Below are 22,241 nucleotides of genomic sequence, written 5' to 3' on the forward strand. Positions count from 1 at the left end.
ATCAACTTAAATGGCTTACGGATCAAGGGTATTTTTGTCATTTCACCTTAAGTGCTAGGTGCACCTAGCAACACCCTAAATCAAATTGAACTGTAAAAAAAGTTTGAGTGAACTAAGTGAATTGGGTAACAATTTGGACGAACTAATGGAACTGGGTAATAGTTTAGATGAATTAAATCAAATTGCTTTGAACTACTTTTAACTGCTTTGAATTATTTGAATTGCTCTCAATAAGCATCTTATTTTGAAGCAAATTTTCACATTTTTTTAATTTCATAGGTTACAATTTAGAGTTGGTTCAAGTAACGGTTTAGGAGCAATTCAACTTTAAAAAACTGATCTATAGAACAATTTAGTTTAATTTTTTATTCAAAACAATTTAGCCTTTTTAAGAATGGTTCAGTTCAATTTTTTTTAACAGCCCTACGGGAGAGCGAGGGAGCCACCCATGAGACAGAGGCACTAAAGGCTGAGAGGAACGTATAAAAAAGGTAAGGGTACTATTAGAATTTTCAAAATTATGGAGATGCAAGTAGTAAATTGGGGTGCAGGAAGTAGTTTTCCCCTAGATTTCATATGTTATGTGAAACATGGGCCTGGAGCCCATATAGTGAAGCCTAACATGACAGAGCGTGAGGACCATGCCCATGGAACGAAGTAACTAACCCAGTCCCTTGACTTGGCTTTCTGGTTCGATTCGATGCGATTCTCGGAGATGAAGAAGGGCTTGATGCATAGCTATGGCGTTGCTGTGATTGTGTTGGCTTTGAGTTTGTGTTTGGGTTCATCATCGGAGCAATTAAGTTCACGAGAATGCGAGAATCTCGGTTTCACCGGACTCGCCTTGTGCTCCGACTGCAACACTCTCTCCGAGTACGTCAAGGACAAAGGTCTATTCCATTTCGAATCTCTCTCTCTCTCACACAATTTTCATTCAGAAGCAATTTTGTTTTGTTCTATGCCTTTTCGATTTCACTGTTATTATGTCGCTCGGAGAAGCGCGATTAGAATCGCGTTTAGGTTAGTTAGGTTACTGTCTCAATTACGAAGAGTGTTGTACTAAGCTCGAAATTCGGTTGCAGAGTTGGTATCGGATTGTTTCAAGTGTTGCACCGAAGACTCCAACGATGCCACTACCAAGGTATGAATATGATCCATCCGAAAATGATTTACCGATTTTGCTTTGTGATTGAAATGAATTGTGACGGTTTAGACCTAAACGAAGCTGGTTGCCAAATAAGTGTATAATTATGCTGCAAACCGTTACTAAATTAATCTTCTAGTGTCGATTAAAAGCATTTTGAAAGGAAGTGTAGTGCCTGCTGAGGTTAAGTGAAAATGAAAATGTAAGGATCTGTTTGGTTTGGAAAAAAAATATGTTTTCTGTTTTCATTCCCGGTTTTATTAATTTACAAACAGGTCACATTTTATTTCCTTTGTTTTTTTGAATATTTTCATAGGAACTAGTTAAACAGCAAAATGTTTTTTTTTTTAACCACTGTTTCATGTGCAAATGTTTGAAAATAAGAAACAAAGTGATAAGAATGCAACTTCTTTTGTAATTATTTGTAATGAGGAGGGAAATGAAAACAATAAACATTTTTTTTTCAAACCAAACATGCTCTAAGGTGGTATTTGGTTTGTTTTTTGTTTTCGTTTGCTGTTGATGTGTTTTTTACAAGTAATTACAAAATTGTTACGTTGGTTTCATGTGATTTCTTATTTTCATGATTTTTCCAAAGGAATAGTGAAAACAACTAAATGCCTGTTTCATCATTTCCTTCACAGCATCTTGAGAAACATGAAACAATGCGAAAATTAGGTGACTTTTTTGTAATGATAAACAAAATATATCAACTGAAAATAAAAAACAAACCAATTGTTACCTAAGAAATGTTATCGTAACACACTCAGAAAAGATGAAAGGAAGACAATATCATTAATTCTTTTAACTTTTAGGTTACTTACTCTGGAGCTGTGTTGGAAGTCTGCATGAGGAAACTTGTTTTCTATCCTGAAGTTGTAAGCTTTATTGAAGATGAAAAAGATCAATTTCCATCAGTTAAAGTTCAATATGTTTTTAACTCTCCACCAAAGCTAATTATGCTGGATGATGCGGGTCAGCAAAAAGAAACAATCAGGTGACACTTATTATATTATCCACAAATGAGTACCTTGCTGACATCTTCTTATTGGAGCCCATCATTGGTTTTCTTTTCTAATTGATACTGTGGCATTGAGTACATTGATTTTTCAAAATTCTTGTATATAACAACCAAATTTTTTACCACTAGGTGGAGTCAGCTACATAGACCAAACAATGTCATAATGTTCTATTGTGAATTTTGTCTATAAAAAAACCTTTGATCTCTAAATCATTCTTGATGTATTCACCTCTAATTTTTCTTTGACCCCCCAATACCTCTTGGGATGTATTTCTATCAGAAGCACAAAACAACATAACTTTGATTAACATTGTAGAATTTTTACAAATGTTTTAAGTTGACTCCCCCAATACCTCTAGGGATAGTATTTCTATGAGAAGCACAAAGCAACATAATTTTGATTAACATTGTAAAAAATTTACAAAGTTGACTGGAAGTAGTCATTGCATTTACAACATTTATTTACAAGGTTTTGTAGGTCTAGGTAAAACCATACCCATTATGGAATTGATGAGTAACACTAAGCCTGTGGATGTGTGTGTAGCAAGTAGCATATAAGGGAATTTATCTCTCCATTGAAATGCAAGAATCTAGATCTACCAAAAGAAATAACTTATTGAACTTCTGGTTGATGGCTATGTGGATTCCAATGAAACTAAAGCATAAACAAGAATAGCTGCAATGGCTTCAAAATCATTTTTGAATGTGATTTAAAAGCTATGATGCAGCTTCTCTTTACAAAATCATACCTTTTGTGTACTCTAGGAGTTAAAATAATCTCTCTTTTTTTCTTTTGAACGAAAAAGAGTTTTATTTTATTTATATTTATCTTTCTTCCCCCACCCCCTTTTTGTCTCTTGCAGGATTGATAATTGGAAACGTGAGCATATACTGCAGTTCCTCCGAGAGAAGGTGAAGCCTCTGGCTTCTGATTGAGAGAATCTTTGACCCATTCTCTAGCAAGATCTGGACTGTTCCCATTTAACAGAAAAAGAGTGGGAGTATATACAGTGTGACTTAGACAAGTGAATTAAACTTGCCCTGGGTTACAAGTGACCTGAATAACATCAAAATCATCATGATTTGGTCAGTTAAGATAATTCTGGGTTTTGTGACAATTGATTTCAATACGACGGTTTCCTTTTTCCAGATTTTATGGTAGCTGTAAGATGATGTATAAACTGCAGTCTTGTAATATTGAATTGGAGACAAGCATGTTTCAGTGATAATGCGGGAATAGATAATATAATTTCTTTTTTTTTTAAAAAAATGAACTGTCATTTTTCTCAATTAATTTTCCGTGAGCGTCAAATTCATATTTTGTTAAATTGGTGGACACGTGACCAACCATATTGCCCAGTTTTGAACAAATTGTAGATTGTTTGTTATAGCCTTCTGAAGTGTATGTAATTCATGTTGAGTAATCAACATTTTAGAGATTAGAACATAGATGAGGAATTATTCTTCAGCTTGTTACTTGCAACATATGGTTGTTACATAATGTAAGATGATGCAACTGAATAACATATTAAACTAATTTATATTGTCATTCATAGGTATTGAAGAATTCCCTTTGAGAGGCTTAGGTCTAATTTCTATTGTCATTATAGTGTAAGTGTATAACCCTGAATATTAGTTGAAGTTTGCAACATAATCCATATAAGTCTTATAATGGTGATGTGGAGAGGATCATAAATCTTTATCTTAATGATTTTCAACATTTCAGTTAGTAGTTGATTAACAAAATGAATACGATAGTCACTTTAGAAAGCATACATCACCGAAGACTGCAACTGCAAGGGGGAGGAGGCAATGAGTCACTTGACTTAAGGTTGGTTTGGTAGAGAGAAACAGAATTGGAGAAGACATATTTGAATTAAAGTATTATGGTAGAGGTGTGAAATCCATAAATATTTTTGAAAATTTCTCTTCTTTTCTCACATTTTTTACAACCAAACCTACCCTTGGCCTGTATTTGGTTTAAGGGAGCGATTTTGGATTGCAATTGAATTGAGCTGGTTTTGAGTTGAAAGTGGTGGGATGGGTGTTTGTTTTGAGTGATTTTAGGTTACAAGTTTCTTAAAAAATGTGAATCCCATTGACTTAAATTTTCATCCCAAAATGAGATGAGTTGGTGTGAATTTGGGCTCATTGGTAAGAAAAAGATCCGCTCTTTCAAAATTGCTTCTAAGAACTTATGACCACCGATGCCTATATAATTAGTTATTATATTCATATAATTGGTTATGTAAGTCATTAGAACTTTTGAATTTCATAGACTTGATCTCTAATTGACAACATAATCAATTATACTTATAATATAATAGGTATGACACTAGATTGAAATAACATGTCACATAATTAATAGGTTATGTATCCACTAAATTGTTAAAAATTAGATACAATTGATGTCAAGTTTGTAATATAATCAATTATGTTAATAACATAATTTCTGGTCAGACGAAATTGTATAATTAATTATGTAATTTGCATAATCGATTAACAGTATAATTCTAAAATAAAAACTTTATGGCCTAATGGGTAGGAACCATTTTATTAGATGGGGTAAAATAATTATTTGCTCCATCTCTATTTTTTTAAATTTTTTATTATTATTTACTTACTATTTTAATTCAAAACATTCATCTATTTTTCACTCTCTCTTATTTCTTTTCATTTTTCACATTTTCATTCATCTTTACCGAACACTACCTTAGTGAAAGAATGCCGATTTTCAATCTCAAACTTTTTTATTTTACCTTTTAAAAAGGACTTTGCCGCCACTAGATTTTGTATATTTTATTAATTAAGAAACAAGCGGTGAGGATGAAAAGTGCACGTAAAACCTTAACTAAAAAATGCCCGTCAATCAACAGGGTGTTGTTGCACATGACATATAGTTGGACGCTTTTAATATGTTACTAGTTTAACCTCTCAAATCAAAGTGACACTTTAAGTTAAGATCAAATAATACGGCGTATCAAGTATAATAAAACCTCGCTTTTATTAACTTAATTATAAAAAAATATGGGATATGTATGTAACTAAAATAGGATATGGTACACGTAGGGATTATGATAACAGTGTAATAATTATGATAATAGAACATGATTCAATGGTTAAATTAATAAAATTTAATTTCTATCAAAGAATCATTTGAGTTTTGACCAAGTTTAATTCCTAGTATCATTTGATCATGTCTTATTCCCCTTGTTTCGTCAACAAATTTAATTATTAAACCTGAATAGACAACCTTTCACGATTCAAAAAGGAAACATTCAAGTGAAAAATCAATTTGATTAGAAAAAGGAAAAGGATAAGAAGGAGAATTGAAGAAGAAATGGATTTGATTCAGAAATTCACAAAACAATTCCTCTTTTCCTTCATTTTATTTCAGTTCCCTACCCAACATCTAATTATCTGTGTCCTGACCAAGGTTTACTTCATATTTTTCCTGTTTCGAATCAATGGAAAAAGTCTTAGCTGTTCTGTTGCTGCCAAATCGAACACATTGTTCATCCCATTTATTTAACGTTCAAAGTTTTGAAATAAAACTAAGAAATACTATAATTAGTATTTTAAATTTTATAAAGATTATTGTGTAATTTTTTAACATACGTCTTATTATTTATATTAATTATATTCTCTTTTATAATAAATTGTTAAAAACATAATAATAAAAAACATTGAATGCTTAATTGTTACAGTACTATTAATCAAAATAAGACAAATTTTCTTTTACGTCAGAACTGAGTTGTGGAGGTTGATAACTAGTGTAACAACTCAATGTCCCTTGTGTTTGCTCATCATGCTTTTTTTTTTACCACGTTATTATGGTCATGTCATGTCACTAGTGATTGTTACATAGGAGTCTTTCAAATCTTTGAAGCGAAATTAAAAAATTAAGATTTATTTTATATTAAAAAATATATAATAATAATAAATAGAAAAAAAAATTGTGTATCTTGATGTGCGTTCTAATAATATAAATATTCACACCGAAATCAAATATCAACTCTTTGATGAATAGAAATTAAACTATTTTTCTACTTTTCAGGTCTAAGAAACTTTTCTAGTTTATTTCTGTTTATTTATAACTTTAGAGATATATATGATATATGGAGTTGAACATTTTTTCAAAAAATGAGAAATTTTATTTAAAATAATTTCATATATCTTTATCTTTGTATTTGAAAATAAAAATTATTTTATATCTTTTTTTTTCTCAAGAAACTTTATGATATAATACGATAATTCTCAAATAATCCTGACTAATTACTAATTACATGATCTGATACATTTATATAGCAATAAAATCTTATTCTTATTTTATGGACAATTTCTACATTTATAAAATAATACTCTATGTTTATATTAATTATATTTTTGGTGTTAACAAAGAATATATTAATATTCCACTAAAATATTTATTTAATCAAATCAAATTCTCTAATTTAATTATGAAATAAATTATTTTCTTTTGCAAAGATTAAAACACCCGTTTGTGTGTAATTTCGTATATTTAATACTAAATTGGTAGTAAATTAATAATAATTAATTTAATAAAGTAGGCATCTAATAACATTTCTTGATGTTCGGTAGCATGTAGTAACATCTTTTGTCTTCAAGAACCAATAAAAGAATAATGCAACATTTATTTCTATCATTTACAACTCAATGTTTACTCTAGAGTATAGTATTACTATCAAACTCTAATAAGTTAATACATTATATATAATCAATGAATGACTTAAGAAACTATTTTCTTCTTTCATTCAATTGTCTTGACCAAGCTTAATTCTATCATAGAGCTTAAACTCATTATCTAGGGTTAATGAATTCTTCTTGATTAATCATTAATTCTAGAAGTATTTAATCGTATTCAATATTCATCCAACTAGTGTCATAAGACATTAGGTGTTTGAAATTAAAGTATAATTATTATGATAATCTCATGTCAAAGGAAATTATTATATTTTTGCTTGAAAACTTCCTATTGACATAACAAGGTAATATTTAGAAATTCTTCATTGAGTCAGTTCAATTATCAATGATGATATTCACATATACATCATTTATATATATAATTTATTAAATGAGATATATTAATTTTTATCCAATAAAAATTATTACATATATATTGATCTATCTAATTATTGATGTCCTATTCATAATAATCCTATGGTCAAGAATAATTTAGATTAAAATTAAAAAGAATTTGTTTCTAATTATCATAATCTCTATCATGATAACAAGTTTTTAGTTTTAATCAAGAATTTATCAAATTAATAATTTAATAAATCAACGAATATGATAATGAAATAAAGAATAATTCTTTAGTAGTGAATTAGATCTTGAGCATACACATTTATTCCCATCAATTAGACTAGCCATACAAAAAGTCAACGTAACACTAACTTGAGGACCGTGAATTAATGTCTCTGCCTTTGGCACGCACAAAGTGTGAGTTTCATTCATTTATGCTTACTCAGTCTTAATGACTTCACCACTCTCCTTTTTGTTAGAGTTTATGGTCTTAGTTCCTTTGTCCCACATCGCTTGGTCTGTAAAACTTGTGTGGGCTTAGTCCCACATTGCTTGGTTTGTAAAAACTTGTGTCTCACTAGTGTTATATATAGAGACACCTTGTAAGCTTTTATGTGCAAGTAATAAAAAGTTCTCCTAGTGTAGCCGTGGACGTAGGCACATACATTGTGTGCTGAACCACGTTAAACTGTGTGTCTTTTTTCTTTCTTCCCTTTATTTCTTTCTCTTCTTTTATTGCTCTATACTAACAACTGGTATCAAGAGCTTTTGGTTACTCCACGGGATTTCCTTAGTTTAAAGGAATTAGTGGGAGTCTTCTTAGTTTAGAGGAGGCAGTGGGAGCAATGGCATTAAAAGAGGGGAAGGTGAAGATCGAGAAGTTCGATGGCAGAGATTTCAGCTTTTGGAAGATGCAGATAGAGGATTATCTATATCAGAAAAAGCTGTATCAGCCCTTATCAGGGGTTAAGCCAGAAGACATGAAGCAAGAAGAATGGAACTTGCTAGATCGACAGGCTCTTGGCGTGATCAGATTGACATTAGCCAAGAACGTCGCGTTCAACATCGTGAATGAGAAGACTACTGCAGGCTTAATGAAGGCATTATTAGATATGTACGAGAAGCTGTCAGCAGCCAACAAAGTATACTTGATGCGCCGGTTGTTCAACCTCAAGATGGGAGAAGGTATCTCTGTAATTGATCATATTAATGAGTTTAATACTATTCTTGCCCAATTGGAATCTGTGCAGATTAAATTTGAGGATGAGGTGAAGGCATTGATTCTATTGTCATCACTACCGGATAGTTGGGCTGCAACTGTTACTGCAGTTAGTAGTTCTACAAGGGAGAACACATTAAAGCTTAGTGACATCCGTGACTTGATCTTGAGCGAAGATGTTCGCAAGAGAGATTCAGGAGAATCTTCCAGTCATGTTTCCAATTCAGCATTGAATACTGAAGGCAGGGGAAGGACTACCCAGAAGGGTCAGAATGGTCGAGGCAGATCAAAGTCAAGAGGGAAAGGTCAGAGAAAATTTCAAAGTGACGTTACTTGTTGGAATTGTGACAAGAGAGGTCACTTTAGCAATCAGTGCAAGGCACCAAAGAAGAACAAGTCGCACAAAAATAAGAAGCGCGATGATGATGAATCCGCAAATGCAGCAACTGATGAACTTGATGATGCATTAATTTGCAGTTTGGATAGTCCTGTTGATTCATGGATCATGGACTCAGGTGCGTCGTTCCACACTACTCCCTCTAAAGATTTATTGTCTAACTATGTTTCTGGAAGATTTGGAAAAGTTTACCTTGCAGATGGAAAATCTCTTGACATTGTCGGAAGAGGTGATATCAACATCAAGACCTCCAGTGGATCCCTATGGACATTGCACAATGTCAGACATATTCCTGCCTTAAAGAGAAATTTAATATCTATAGGGCAGTTGGATGATGAGGGACATCACACCACTTTTGGAGATGGAGCTTGGAAGGTAACAAAAGGCAATCTCATTGTGGCTCGTGGAAAGAAGCGAGGATCTCTTTACATGATTGCAGATGAGGATATGGTAGCAGTTACTGAGGCTGTCAATAATTCAACCATGTGGCATCAAAGACTTGGACATATGAGTGAAAAAGGAATTAAGCTTATGGCGGCAAAGGGTAAGCTATCAAGCCTCAAGCATGTTGATGTTGGTGCTTGTGAACATTGTATCCTTGGAAAGCAGAAAAAGGTCAGTTTCTCAAGGACAGGGAAGACTCTGAAAGCTGAAAAGCTAGAATTGGTGCACACAGATGTTTGGGGGCCAGCCCCAGTGAAATCTGTTGGAAACTCACGCTATTATGTCACCTTTATCGACGACTCTACCAGAAAGGTATGAGTTTATTTTCTTAAAAATAAATCTGATGTGTTTTTTGTGTTTAAAAGGTGGAAAACAGAAGTTGAAAATCAGACAGGTCTAAAGGTTAAAAGTCTGAAATCTGACAATGGTGGGGAGTATGATAGTCAGGAGTTTAAAGACTTCTGTTCAGAACATGGGATCAGAATGATCAAGACAATACCAGGAACACCTGAGCAAAACGGTGTTGCAGAAAGGATGAATAGAACCTTGAATGAGAGAGCAAAGTGTATGCGGATCCAATCTGGCTTGCCTAAAGCATTCTGGGCAGAAGCAATAAACACAGCAGCATATCTCATCAATAGAGGACCATCAGTTCCTTTGAATTATCAGTTGCCTGAAGAAGTATGGTCTGGAAAGGAGGTGAAACTTTCACATTTGAGAATTTTTGGTTGTGTTTCATATATACTGACAGACTCTAATAGTAGAGATAAATTGGATCCGAAGGCAAGGAAGTGTTATTTTATTGGTTATGGATCTGACATGTATGGCTACAGGTTTTGGGATGACCAAACCAAGAAAGTTATCAGAAGCAGAAATGTTACTTTTAATGAGAACTTATTTTATAAGGACAAATTTTCTGCAGAATCTACATGTGCAGGTAAACTGTCAGAAATTTCTGAGAAAGCAACACTTGAAGAAATTTCAGAAAGTGATGTAGCCAACAGAAACCAGAGTACAGGCGTAGAGGTTGAGTCAGAACCAGAACCATCAACTCCTCCAAGAAAATCTAGCAGAATTTCAGTACCACCAGATAGGTATTCCCCTTCATTGCATTATTTGTTGTTAACTGATGCTGGTGAGCCAGAATGTTTCAATGAGGCTACACAGGGGAATGACACTATTGAGTGGGAGCTAGCGATGAAAGATGAGATGACATCCCTTCAGAAGAATAAGACGTGGTCTTTAACTAAATTGCCAGAAGGAAAGAAGGCATTACAGAATAGGTGGGTCTATAGGCTAAAGGAAGAATCTGACGGTAGAAGAAGATACAAGGCGAGACTTGTGGTGAAAGGGTTTCAGCAGAAACAAGGAATTGATTTCACAAAGATCTTCTCTCCAGTTGTAAAGATGACTACCATCAGAGTTATTCTGAGCATAGTAGCTGCAGAGAATCTTCACTTGGAGCAGTTAGATGTTAAAACTGCATTCTTGCATGGGGATTTAGAGGAAGACATCTATATGACCCAACCAGAAGGTTTTGAAGTGCCAGGCAAGGAGAATCTTGTATGCAAGCTTCACAAAAGTTTGTATGGCTTGAAACAAGCACCGAGGCAGTGGTACAAGAAGTTTAATGAGTTTATGAGCAACTCAGGATTCAAAAGATGTGACATGGACCATTGCTGCTATGTTAAAAAATATACTAATAGTTATGTTATCCTTGTTGTGTATGTTGATGACATGTTGATTGCAGGATCTAGTAAGGCAGAAATTAACAGGTTGAAGCAGCAGTTGGCAGAAAACTTTGAAATGAAGGATCTTGGTCCAGCTAAACAAATCCTTGGTATGAGAATTCTTAGAAACAGATCAGAAGGAATTTTGAAGCTGTCTCAGGAGAAATATATACACAAGTTGCTTGACAGGTTTTACCTTGGAGATTCTAAGACCAGGAATACCCCTTTGGGATCTCATTTGAAGTTTTCAAAGAAGCAATCTTTGCAGATAGATGAAGAAAAATGTTACATGTCAAGAGTACCATATGCATCAGCAGTTGGGAGTTTGATGTATGCTATGGTGTGTACCAGACCTGACATAGCACATGCAGTGGGAGTTGTCAGTAGGTTCCTATCAAATCCAGCAAAGGAGCATTGGGAAGGAGTAAAGTGGATACTCAGATATTTGAAGGGTACTTCAAAGATGTGTTTGTGCTTCAGAAAAGGCAATCTCACTTTACAGGGATTTTCAGATGCAGACTTGGGAGGAGATTTTGATACCAAGAAGAGCACCACAGGCTACATTTTTACCTTGGGAGGTACTGCTGTGAGTTGGAAGTCTAAACTTCAAGATAGAGTTGCTCTCTCAACCACGGAAGCCGAGTACATAGCTATCTCAGAAGCAGCTAAGGAGATGATTTGGCTAAAGAATTTTCTCAATGAATTGGGGAAAGAACAAGATGATGCTCCAATGTTTAGTGACAGTCAAAGTGCTATAAGTCTTGCTAAGAATCCAGTCTTCCATTCTAGATGCAAGCATATTCAATTAAGATACCATTTTATCAGGGAGTTGATAAATGATGGAGACTTATCTTTATTGAAGATCTTAGGATCAGAGAATCCAGCAGGTATGTTGACTAAAGCTGTTACAACTGACAAACTGAGGCTTTGCATTGCCTCAGTTGGCCTTCAAGGATAATTGAAGATGAAGGCGCTACACTAGGTAAAGAGTCAATGAACTCGTTGCTTACAAGGAGCTGCTAGAGTTTGGAACTTAGACCCCAAGTGGGAGAATTGTTAGAGTTTGTGGTCTTAGTTCCTTTGTCCCACATCGCTTGGTCTGTAAAACTTGTGTGGGCTTAGTCCCACATCACTTGGTTTGTAAAAACTTGTGTCTCACTAGTGTTATATATAGAGACACCTTGTAAGCTTTTATGTGCAAGTAATAAAAAGTTCTCCTAGTGTAGCCGTGGACGTAGGCACATACATTGTGTGCTGAACCACGTTAAACTGTGTGTCTTTTTCTTTCTTCCCTTTATTTCTTTCTCTTCTTTTATTGCTCTATACTAACACTTTTCTCACAAGGCAAAAATCAGCATTCACTATATTCATTCTCTGTCTTTCTCCTTCTTCTTTTTTTCATATTCTATAATTTGGATTCTATCTTGTCTCTGCTTCCAGTTCGTTAGGATTGTGGATTGTGATCACTAGTTCGTTTGCGTTTGTTGATTGTCAATAACGAAAAACATTTAAACACCGGTCGGGTTTATAACTTTGTTGTTCGAAAAAATTCATGCTAGTTGCTTCATGGAGCAATTTATAATTTGTTGACATGCAGTTGTGCACTTATTTTTGTAGATGGGGCAACAGCCTAAAGTGGATTCTCATACCAGTTTGGTCTATCTGATTAAGGTATTTTGTTTTTCTACCAATGTTTACTCTCCGAGCTCTCCTTCCCCGGAGAAAGAAAGATTATTAGGTGATCAAGGATCATCATGATTCCAACTAAATTGAAAAACTTGAATACATGTGATGTAAAGATTGTTAGAGACCATAGACATGTGATGATCTAGACTACCTGATAATTTCTCTAAAGAAGGAAACTTGTCTTGCACTAAGGTTTTTGTGTGTGTATAAATGCATTGGAAGATATTGATGATATTTGGATATCTTCTTAAATTCTCTTTCAAGGTAGAACTATTCACTGCTAAGGATCTCGTTGGTGCTAAGTTAATTGGCAAACCAGATCCTTATGCTGTCATTACATGTGGCAATGAAAAGCGATTCAGGTTTGTTGATCTAGTTTTTTTCCCTCCTTTATTTGAATTTATCTCTCCAAGAAATGGTGGAGCCAGAGGAAAAAAATTGTTAAGAGTTTTGGGGGATGCTTTAGAAAAGAAATTCTATATTCTTATATATAGAAGAAACACACACACATATATGTGAGTAATTTTGCAGAGATTTTGTATATTAAATGGTATACGTGTACAATCAGAATTGACAATAAAGGAGATATAAGGTGGATTGGATGATTAAGGAAGAAGGAAAGAGGGAAAAGATCGTGGGTTCAATCCTCTCTACTAACAAAAACTAACATTTACCGATAAAAAAGAATCGCAATAAAGAATGTGCACTGTCAGAGACTCAGCATGTTTTCTTCTTAGATACAAGTTTTTGCTCAACATTGTTCATTGTGTCCTCATAAGTTGATATTCTGGTGTGCTGATGCAGTTCCATGGTCCCTGGTTCAAGAAATCCAATGTGGGGTGGGGGCAAGGGTGAGGTGTTCAATTTTTCCGTTGATGAACTTCCTGTCCAGGTAGCTGGCTTATCATATATGTTTTGATTTGGATTTTGGAGTAATTATACCAAGTGTTTGCAACTGCTGAAAATGGTTTCAGTGGTTTGTGAGGTTTAATTCTTATCTTAGCAGACTGATGTTGATGTTCAAGCTATTATTGCCATTAAGCACCAAGATTTTATCTTCTAAGAACTTGCTTAGTATTCTTTCTTTCTTCTTTTTTTTTACCTGGATTTATGTTCTCTTAGAGAACAAATAGTTTTATCTACCTCTTAGCTGTACATTTCATGCAATAATGTACATTTTTGGCAGTCAATAATGCTTTATGTAAACTTTTCCATCTATGAATGAATTTTATCTCATTGGCAATGCAATTTATTTACTACCAGCCCTTTGTCTCGAAAGCTCTGGTGTGTGTTATTTCAATGTCACGGTACTATTAATAAAAGAGAGAATGTTGGGGTAGCACCTATTCTGGAAATGATGGTGCAATCTCATCTCAGATGGTTTGGGCATGTGGAGAAGGGATCGGGATTCTCTGCAGTCGGAAACTACCTGCATTCATGCGGTCAACTAATGGTGATCATTTGATGAAGATCAGACGGATGGTACTTTAACTCATAAGTCAGACTTCTGACTTGCAACTGCGTGAATGCGCCAAATCTACCATCTGAATTTGTAGTTTTGTGTTTTCATAATAAATTTAATGCAGCAATACATTTTCTTTTCTAAATTCTCAGACAAAGAAAACAGATGAGAAGAATAATGAAAACAAATATATCTATGCAAATGTAATAATCTTTTGAAGCTAATTATTGTGATCAAACATAATATTTTGAGCATACACTTGGATTGATATCTATAAAGGAATATCAGAATATTTTCATGCCTTTTTTTATTATCAGCAAATGTTAGCTTGTTAGAATGTTAGTTTTGTTAGCAGAGAGAAATGAACCCGTGAGGCTGCGACCTTTCCCCTCTTCCCTTCTTTGTTAACCATCCAATCCACTTCATGCCATACGTCAGTAAAAGCTTCTCAATTGACAGATTAAATCTGTTATGTAGGTTTTCGTTAAACTGACTTCTTTCCCTGCTGGCGTAGCAGATCAATGTCACAATTTATGATTGGTATAAATGTCGGGATAATGCTATTCTTGGTTCAGTGACTGTTCCACTTAAAAGCAATGGTCAAACTGGTCCAGTGTGGCATACTTTAGATAGCCCATCAGGGAAGGTAATTCCTGGTGTTAGAAGAAATTTTGTTTAGTTTCAAAGTTTTTGTTTGTCTTGTTTTTTTATTATTGGCAAATGTTAGTTTGTTAGAAATGCCGGCGGGAGATTCGAACCCTCGACCACTCTTCCCTTCCTTCTGTTACATAGTTTTGTTTGTCTTGTAGTTCTAATACTTTTTTATGTCGAAAAATATCATTATTAATATGTAACTGAATGTCAGGTTTCTCTTCAAATAGAAACAAAAAAACTACCTGCAAATGTTTCTAGGTGAGCCTTTTGGTTTCATATTTGTTTTTCAAAAAAATGTGTATTATGTTGGTCCAAGATATTTGGGTGCTGTTATTATCATCATATATTGGTCTATTTCTTATAGTCATTGATTGACTGGACTGATAGGATACATTGTTATGGAGAAGCCACTGTAGTCCATCAAAAGCCAGGGCCTCTTCAAACTATATTTGATCTTCATTCTGACGAGGTTACTGACAGAAACTAAACTTGTTTATTTCTGGTTATTGATTACCAATGTGCAGTTTTTTTCATAGGTCATATATACACAGAAATAAAAGATATGAATGTGTGCAACTGTACTTTTGTTCTATAGTGTTTGCAGATCTAACAAGTGAAGTATATTTATCAGGTTATTGATCATAGATATATTTGTGCACTTGAGACGTCATTCTTGTACCAAGGTGATATGTATGTCTCAGCATGGAACATTTGTTTCTATTCCAATATGTTCTCAAAGGAAATGAAGGTCAGATTATACTTCTGTTTTGCCCAGGTTCAGTAGTCAGTGAACACCATAGCATACATAGTTTCTTGTATGAGGTTGTTGATCAATCACTCCTCTTGGCTGTTTTAATTTTAATATTTTCTGATAATTTTTCTGAGAGAGATTGATAAAAATTGGAGTTGGAGTAACTTAGATTTCATGTGAAGTTTCTGGTTTAGTGAAACAGTGGTATTATTAGTCATAGGGTCTTGCCTGGACCTTTATTTACTGAAACTGTATCACTTCAGAAAAAATAAATATTCCCTTTATTATTAATAGGTTTAAATATATTTTTAGTTTTTCAAATTTAGAAGTTTGTTGTTTTTAGTCCCCAAATTAAAATTTGTATTTTTTTGGTTCCTCTTGCAATGAAAAACCGTCACGGGACTAAAAAAAAATATTTCGTGAATTTGAAAAATTAAAATAACAGACCTTCTAATTTGAAGAACTAAGAATATAATTAGGCCTTAATACTTATTAATATATAATTATACATGACTTTAGAAAGAAAAATAAAAGCCCGTTCTTACTTATCAACACTGACAATCTGTTAGTAAGTGCCTTTTTATTTTTCTACATTAGTTATAATATAATTTTTTTTGGGACATTTGCCTGGTGGTTATTCCATTTGAAGATATAGATGAGGTACAATGTCTATTGCTTTTTCTCTTCCCCTCCGCACTAAATATTTCAGTCAAATGAAACTTACATCTAGTGTAACCATTCTACTTTTTCTTAAGATTCAAAGGAGTGAACTTGCATTGATTAATCCTGCTATAACAATTATTCTTCGCAAGGGTGCTGGTGGACATGGTGTCCCTCCTTTCAGTCCTTTGGGAAGTCCTGATGGTTAGTAATTTGTTTGAAACACTTTAGTCATTTATTTTCTTGGAGGAGTTTTCAATTGTACTTTATGATACAATTCAATGCTTGTCCAGATTTTTTTCATAAAAAGATTCAATCAAATTAAACTTGAGCGATTGCATCAGCTTACTTCCTCTTTTTGTGTGTCGTACTGTGGCTCTACATGTTTTCTATACATATCACAATGACTATATCCTTTATTGTTGACTGACTTTCATGTTTACATAAATACTGGCATCATACTGTATTGATGGTTCTCAATTTGTTCAAAATATATAAGAATGATACTGTCTTTAATGTTATTCTAATATTGGTTATATTTCTCTTACAAAATAATAGTGAATGTTCTTATTTAGTGAATAAAAGTGAGCACTACATGTTATCACAGATGATGGCCTTTGTCAGATGATTTGATTAGATCTGTATTTTTCTTCTTTATTTCAGGTAGGGTCGGATGTATGTTTGCATCATTTGTGGACAGGAATAAAGCATTAGAAAATCTACAGCGTGCATCAAAGAATTTCCATGAAATTTTAGAAGCTGGGAAGGTCACAGCTCTTGCTTAATCAATTTGTTTTTTTGTTGTCTATTTTACAAGTTCAATTATAGAGATTTATATATATACTTTTTGAATAAGTTGCTTCTTATTATAAGATCTACAAGAGATTCAAATGTAGAACTACGTGCAAGTATTCGGAAAGATTAACTGTTTTTGGATCTGATTCTTTTTCTATCCTTTTTATTGTTTTAATTTTTAATGAAAAAAATTCCCTGACATTTTTGGATAAATAGAGAACGATTTCAAGCGATTTAGTGTTTTCATTAATCATTATACAGGAAAATGCAGAGCCAGAGCTACGTGCACTTAGCGATTCTGCCAGAGGAAGTAAGGCACTGGATAAGGCTCTTGAAGAAAGCATGCCAAAAACTGGAAAACTTCAACCTTTTATCAAAGAAGAGGCTTTAGTTGGTATGAACGATGTATGCATCTTTTTCTCCTTTTATCTTGTCTGTTTAACTATCACCTTAATTGTTTGTATATAACTAGTATCCTTCAACAGGAAGTTCTTCCCTGCATAGATGAGCAGTTTTCTAACTTATTATTGAATGATGATGGTTCAAATTTTTCTAGCAAATCGTTCCATATGGAAGGATGCTAATCTTGTAGTAAGTTTTCTTCAATTACTATTGTGATTCTTCTTAAAAGATGTCAATTTCTCAAGTGGTTTATAATGGAAATCAAATGTGAAAGAATAAAGCTTACTTATTGTTGTATCACCCGAGACTGCTATTAATTATTGTGCAAGCTAGCTCCAATTTTTATCCCCAAAGTTCAAGTTTAGAGTTAAACTCTTCCCTTGATTCTTCAATTAAAATATATCATTCACAAAAGGAATGCATTTAGGGATAATGTTTTTTATGTTCCTGGTAAGCACATCTAAGAGTTCTCATACTAGTGGTTACTAGATCTTATTAGAGTTGATGCTTTCTAACCCTTGTATGATCTTTTCTCTCCTTTTCCTTAATAGATTATTATTTTATTAAAAAAAGGTAGTTTTCTTGTGTTGATAATGTTGTCTATAGTTTTTTTTTTTTTAATGTTAATAATGTTCTATTGTGTATCTTGTCCATCGAAAAATCATTTGTGACACCCTCAATCCCAACATGCATATAAATAGAAAAAACATATATAAAATATGGAATTTAATTAAATCAATTTTATTCAATAAAATCGTAAGTAAATCCACGTGGGTAAAAGGTCCACATTCGTTTCACTATTAAAAAAAAACTTCTCAGAAACATTTTCAACTCAAAACAAGGTCTTTCGAGTTGAAAAAAGTTTAGTTAAGCAGCTGAATCAAATAAAGTAAAATGACATGTTTGAAACATCATGCAATTAAAACAAAAATTCATGCCCCCAACGTCACATCCTATCAGAGCATTGTGTCTTGATGTCTTCCAACACAAGGTTCCTTAAAGCAATTCACCTAGTCATATGCTCCCCCAAACACAAGGCTCGAGATCATCACAGAATTCAAACACAAACAACGCACGGGGAGTGAGTTATCACATTCCTAAACAGGTAGAGATAAACGAATGCATATATATATATATAGTAGAAGTATCATAAGCTCAACTTAACACAATTCGTTTCATTTTATCACTCATTGCATAACATCACTTGTTCCAATGATTTAATCACAAAATCATATTCCACACTTTTACATTAATCACGTGTTCAAAACAAGATATGTCAAGTACAACACAACTTCTCACACTCACAATTCATTACCCACTATCACATAGCAAATGACAATGATCATTACACAGACATTATGCAACAGATATACTAAGACTCAATCCTATATACAATATGGTACCATGTCAGTGAAAAAAAACACCAAGGCGCCTAAGAGTACATAACAAGACACGCCACACAATGGGTATGTCAAGTCATTCTCACTAAGTGAAATTATAAGGTGACCAGTCAAGGTCACTCTGTTTTGCGAAAATGCTCCAATCATATGGGATCAACATAGGCTTAAAGGAGCACTCAAATCGAGTGTATTTACCCCCAAGGCCTAGACTCTGAAGAATCCATGAGAGTCTCACCTTCCTGATTCAGGTCCAATCCCTAAAACAACTTTTGCATGCAGACACTGCTCATAAATTATACAATACCCATGACTTCACGCTTATTTTCAAACACGTTTAACACAATGCACTACAATTTAACACCTTAGATTCTTAACTTAGAATCCTACACTTTCCTTTTAATACCTCACGCATTGCTCTACAATTTAACACCCCAGGTTCTTAACTTGCAACCCTACACTTTCCTTTTAACATCTCCCGATTGTGCTATAATTTAACACCTCAGGTTCCTAATTTCAAACCCAACACTTTCATTTTAACACTTCGCGCATAAATATTTTTCTCGAGGTGAACACCAATCAGATTATTGTATAATTCATAAGTCAAAACACAAGTAATACCACATCAAATATTGACCACACACTTATTCACAACCATATATCATGTTCACAATTTAACATCTTCCAACATCGCAATCCACCATCACATGTTTACATGTATCTCACAAACTAACACATACTCAACTTACCACTTATACTCAATCTCAATCACAATTCATAATATACAAATAGTATTACATATATAAACACACACAATATATAAATAACTAAACACATAAATATTTTAATCATGAATTTACAAAGTGAAATATAATCAAACAAAACTGCACCAAGGATTCACTAAAACTTTTGAAGGACCTTATATTTAAATAGACTTTGGCCAATTTAAAAGAATAACAATATGAAACAATATATAAGCTCATACTAAATATTAAAACTAAAACAATAATCGAAAATGTCATTCTGTTAGCCTATTCTAATTCCAAACTATATATAAAATACCCTAAAAAGTACGAATAGGGAAAAAATACAAAATCAATATCTTATTCCCTCTTACAGTAAATCACTCCTTACTTAATTTCATCAATTCACGCTAATTAGAAAAGAATCAATTTCTAGGTTTCACACTCAATACAAGAACATATCAATTTCATAACAATTTCGCATCGGGACATCAATTGGTTCGTCAAACACAGTCAATTCGCGAAGAAAAGAATAAGAACAAAATTGAAATTCATAAAACAATCCAAAATTTATCCTTTAGGGATCCCTACACATGTTCATTTTAATCCTCAAGCATGAGTAACTCATCCCTTACTTCTAAGTGGACTCACGTGTGTAGTCCAACAACGATAGCAGCTTCTCTAGCGATTTCCTAAGATTCCTCAAGCTTTTTCTCTGGTTGTTTTGTTAGGATTTTCAAGCGTTAGAGAGAAAAAGAAAGGATTAGAGTCTCAATTTTATTGTCTCCGTGCGAGGGATATTTCTCTCTTTACAAACATTATTTCAAAAATCCCAACGGTGAAAATGTGAAAATTTGAGTTCCATAGGTGGTGTCTAAATTTCAGGATGATCCAACAGTTAACGAATCCAAGATCATAGTTTTACTGTAATAAATTTAGGTGTATGCGAAAAAAAAAGGAATTTTGAGAGAGGAAGGAAGAAGAACGAATTTATGAGGAAGTGAGAGTGTAGATAAATATAAAAATTGACCTAATATGTTTCTATTTATAGTTAGAGTATTCTAAACTTATTATTTACTCTATTATTTTATTTTATTATTTTATAAAAAAAAGAACTCTATTTTACTATGTCATTAAATAAATAACCAATTAAAACATCTTTTTATTTTTTTTAACATCATTTTATTCTCCTTATTTTCTAATATTATGAAATCTTATTTTAATTAACAAGAAATATTTTCTCTTATTTATCTAATTTCTAAAAACTCTATTAAATTTTTTAAAAAAACTCTTTTTATTTATTTTTGAAAAATGGAATGTTGCACCATTGAGCTCTAAATCATTCTTAAAGTTTTCACCTATAGTTTTTCTTTGACTCCACAATACCTCTAGCTATAGAATTTCTATCAGAAGCGCAAAAAGACAAAACTTGGATTAACATTGCAGAAATTTTGCAAATGTTTTAAGTTGACTGGAAAATAGTCATTGCATTTGCAACTACAAGGTTTTCTAGGTCTAGGTAAAAAAATACTCATTATGCAATTGATGAGTTACACTAAGCTTGTGGATGTGAGTGTAGCATTTTCATTGAAATGAAAGAATCCAGTAAATTACTATTTGAATTATCTACCAAAGAGTAATAGGCTAATAGCTTATTGAACTTTTGGTTGATGGCTATGCAGATTGGAAACTAAAGCATAAACTAAAATAGCCACAATGGCTTTGAAATCATTCTTGAATGTTATTTAAAAGCTGTTATGTAGCTGCATTCTCTTTACAAAAAAGCAGTTGTGAAAATTATACCTTTTGTGTATTCTAGGAGTTAAAATAGTCTCTCTTTTTATATAAAAAAAATGAATTTAACTTGTTTTTTATCTTCTTTTTTTTCCTTTTTGTTTGTTGCAGGACTGATAATTGGAAAGTGAGCATATACTGCAGTTCCTGCGAGAGAAGGTGAAGTCATTGGCAGCTGATTGAGAATAACCCATTCTTTGGCATGCTTTGAACTCATACTGTGTGATTTGGACATATGAATTAAACTTGCCCTGGTTGAGTGACCTGAATAACATAAATGATGATAAGTCAGTTTTAGATAATTTTGAGTTTTGTGACAATTGATTTCAATACGACGGTTACTTTTTCCAGATTCTATTGCAGCTGTAGAATGATGTATTAACTGTAGTCTTCTAATGTTTTTTTTATTGGTGACAAGAGAGTTGATCAGTGATAAAGTGTGAATGGGTCATGTATTTAAAAATAAAAAAAACATATGAACTGTGATGTGATTTTCTTCGAGTAGACTACACTGGCATCTCTTAAATTTTTGAGATTACACGTAACCCCTTTAGTTTTTACTATTTACTGTTAGGAATTAATTCCTAATTAATTAATTAATATGGGTTACATATTATATTTATCATTTATATTAGTTATTTATATATATGAACTTAATAAAAATGATCTAATTTAATGAGCTTATTGGACTATCATCAAAAATTAATATGGGCTTGATAAGTCAAAACCATTTTGACCCATTAGGGAATAATAGGAACGATTTGGTTGAGGAAGAACACAAAACCAACAGTTTTTCAAACTCATCAATTTCGCTCCTTATCATAGATCCAGGTATTTTTTCACAACCCCTCTTGATAATCTAATGTAATGTGTTTTTGATGATTATTAGTATTTTA

General features: G+C 33.0%; 2 protein-coding genes across 2 annotated transcripts; both read left to right on the top strand.

Annotated features, from left to right (window-relative positions):
- Positions 1 to 647: 647 nt before the first annotated feature.
- On the top strand, positions 648 to 3,428 carry LOC100808667 (15 kDa selenoprotein-like). Its single transcript, NM_001254515.3, has 4 exons — positions 648 to 890; positions 1,083 to 1,141; positions 1,960 to 2,141; positions 3,029 to 3,428. The coding sequence occupies exons 1-4, from the start codon at positions 701 to 703 to the stop codon at positions 3,099 to 3,101; spliced, it is 504 nt and encodes a 167-aa protein (NP_001241444.1). The 5' UTR covers positions 648 to 700; the 3' UTR covers positions 3,102 to 3,428.
- A 9,190-nt stretch (positions 3,429 to 12,618) lies between these two features.
- LOC102659501 (BAG-associated GRAM protein 1) lies at positions 12,619 to 21,611 on the top strand. Its single transcript, XM_041017538.1, has 13 exons — positions 12,619 to 12,672; positions 12,952 to 13,049; positions 13,492 to 13,579; positions 14,667 to 14,795; positions 15,015 to 15,061; positions 15,191 to 15,272; positions 15,435 to 15,555; positions 16,189 to 16,214; positions 16,310 to 16,418; positions 16,878 to 16,981; positions 17,271 to 17,414; positions 17,495 to 17,600; positions 21,457 to 21,611. The coding sequence occupies exons 1-12, from the start codon at positions 12,619 to 12,621 to the stop codon at positions 17,591 to 17,593; spliced, it is 1,101 nt and encodes a 366-aa protein (XP_040873472.1). The 3' UTR covers positions 17,594 to 17,600; positions 21,457 to 21,611.
- The last annotated feature ends 630 nt before the right edge of the window (positions 21,612 to 22,241 follow it).

Source organism: Glycine max, chromosome 7 (assembly GCF_000004515.6).
Source record: "Glycine max cultivar Williams 82 chromosome 7, Glycine_max_v4.0, whole genome shotgun sequence".
NCBI lineage: Eukaryota > Viridiplantae > Streptophyta > Magnoliopsida > Fabales > Fabaceae > Glycine > Glycine max.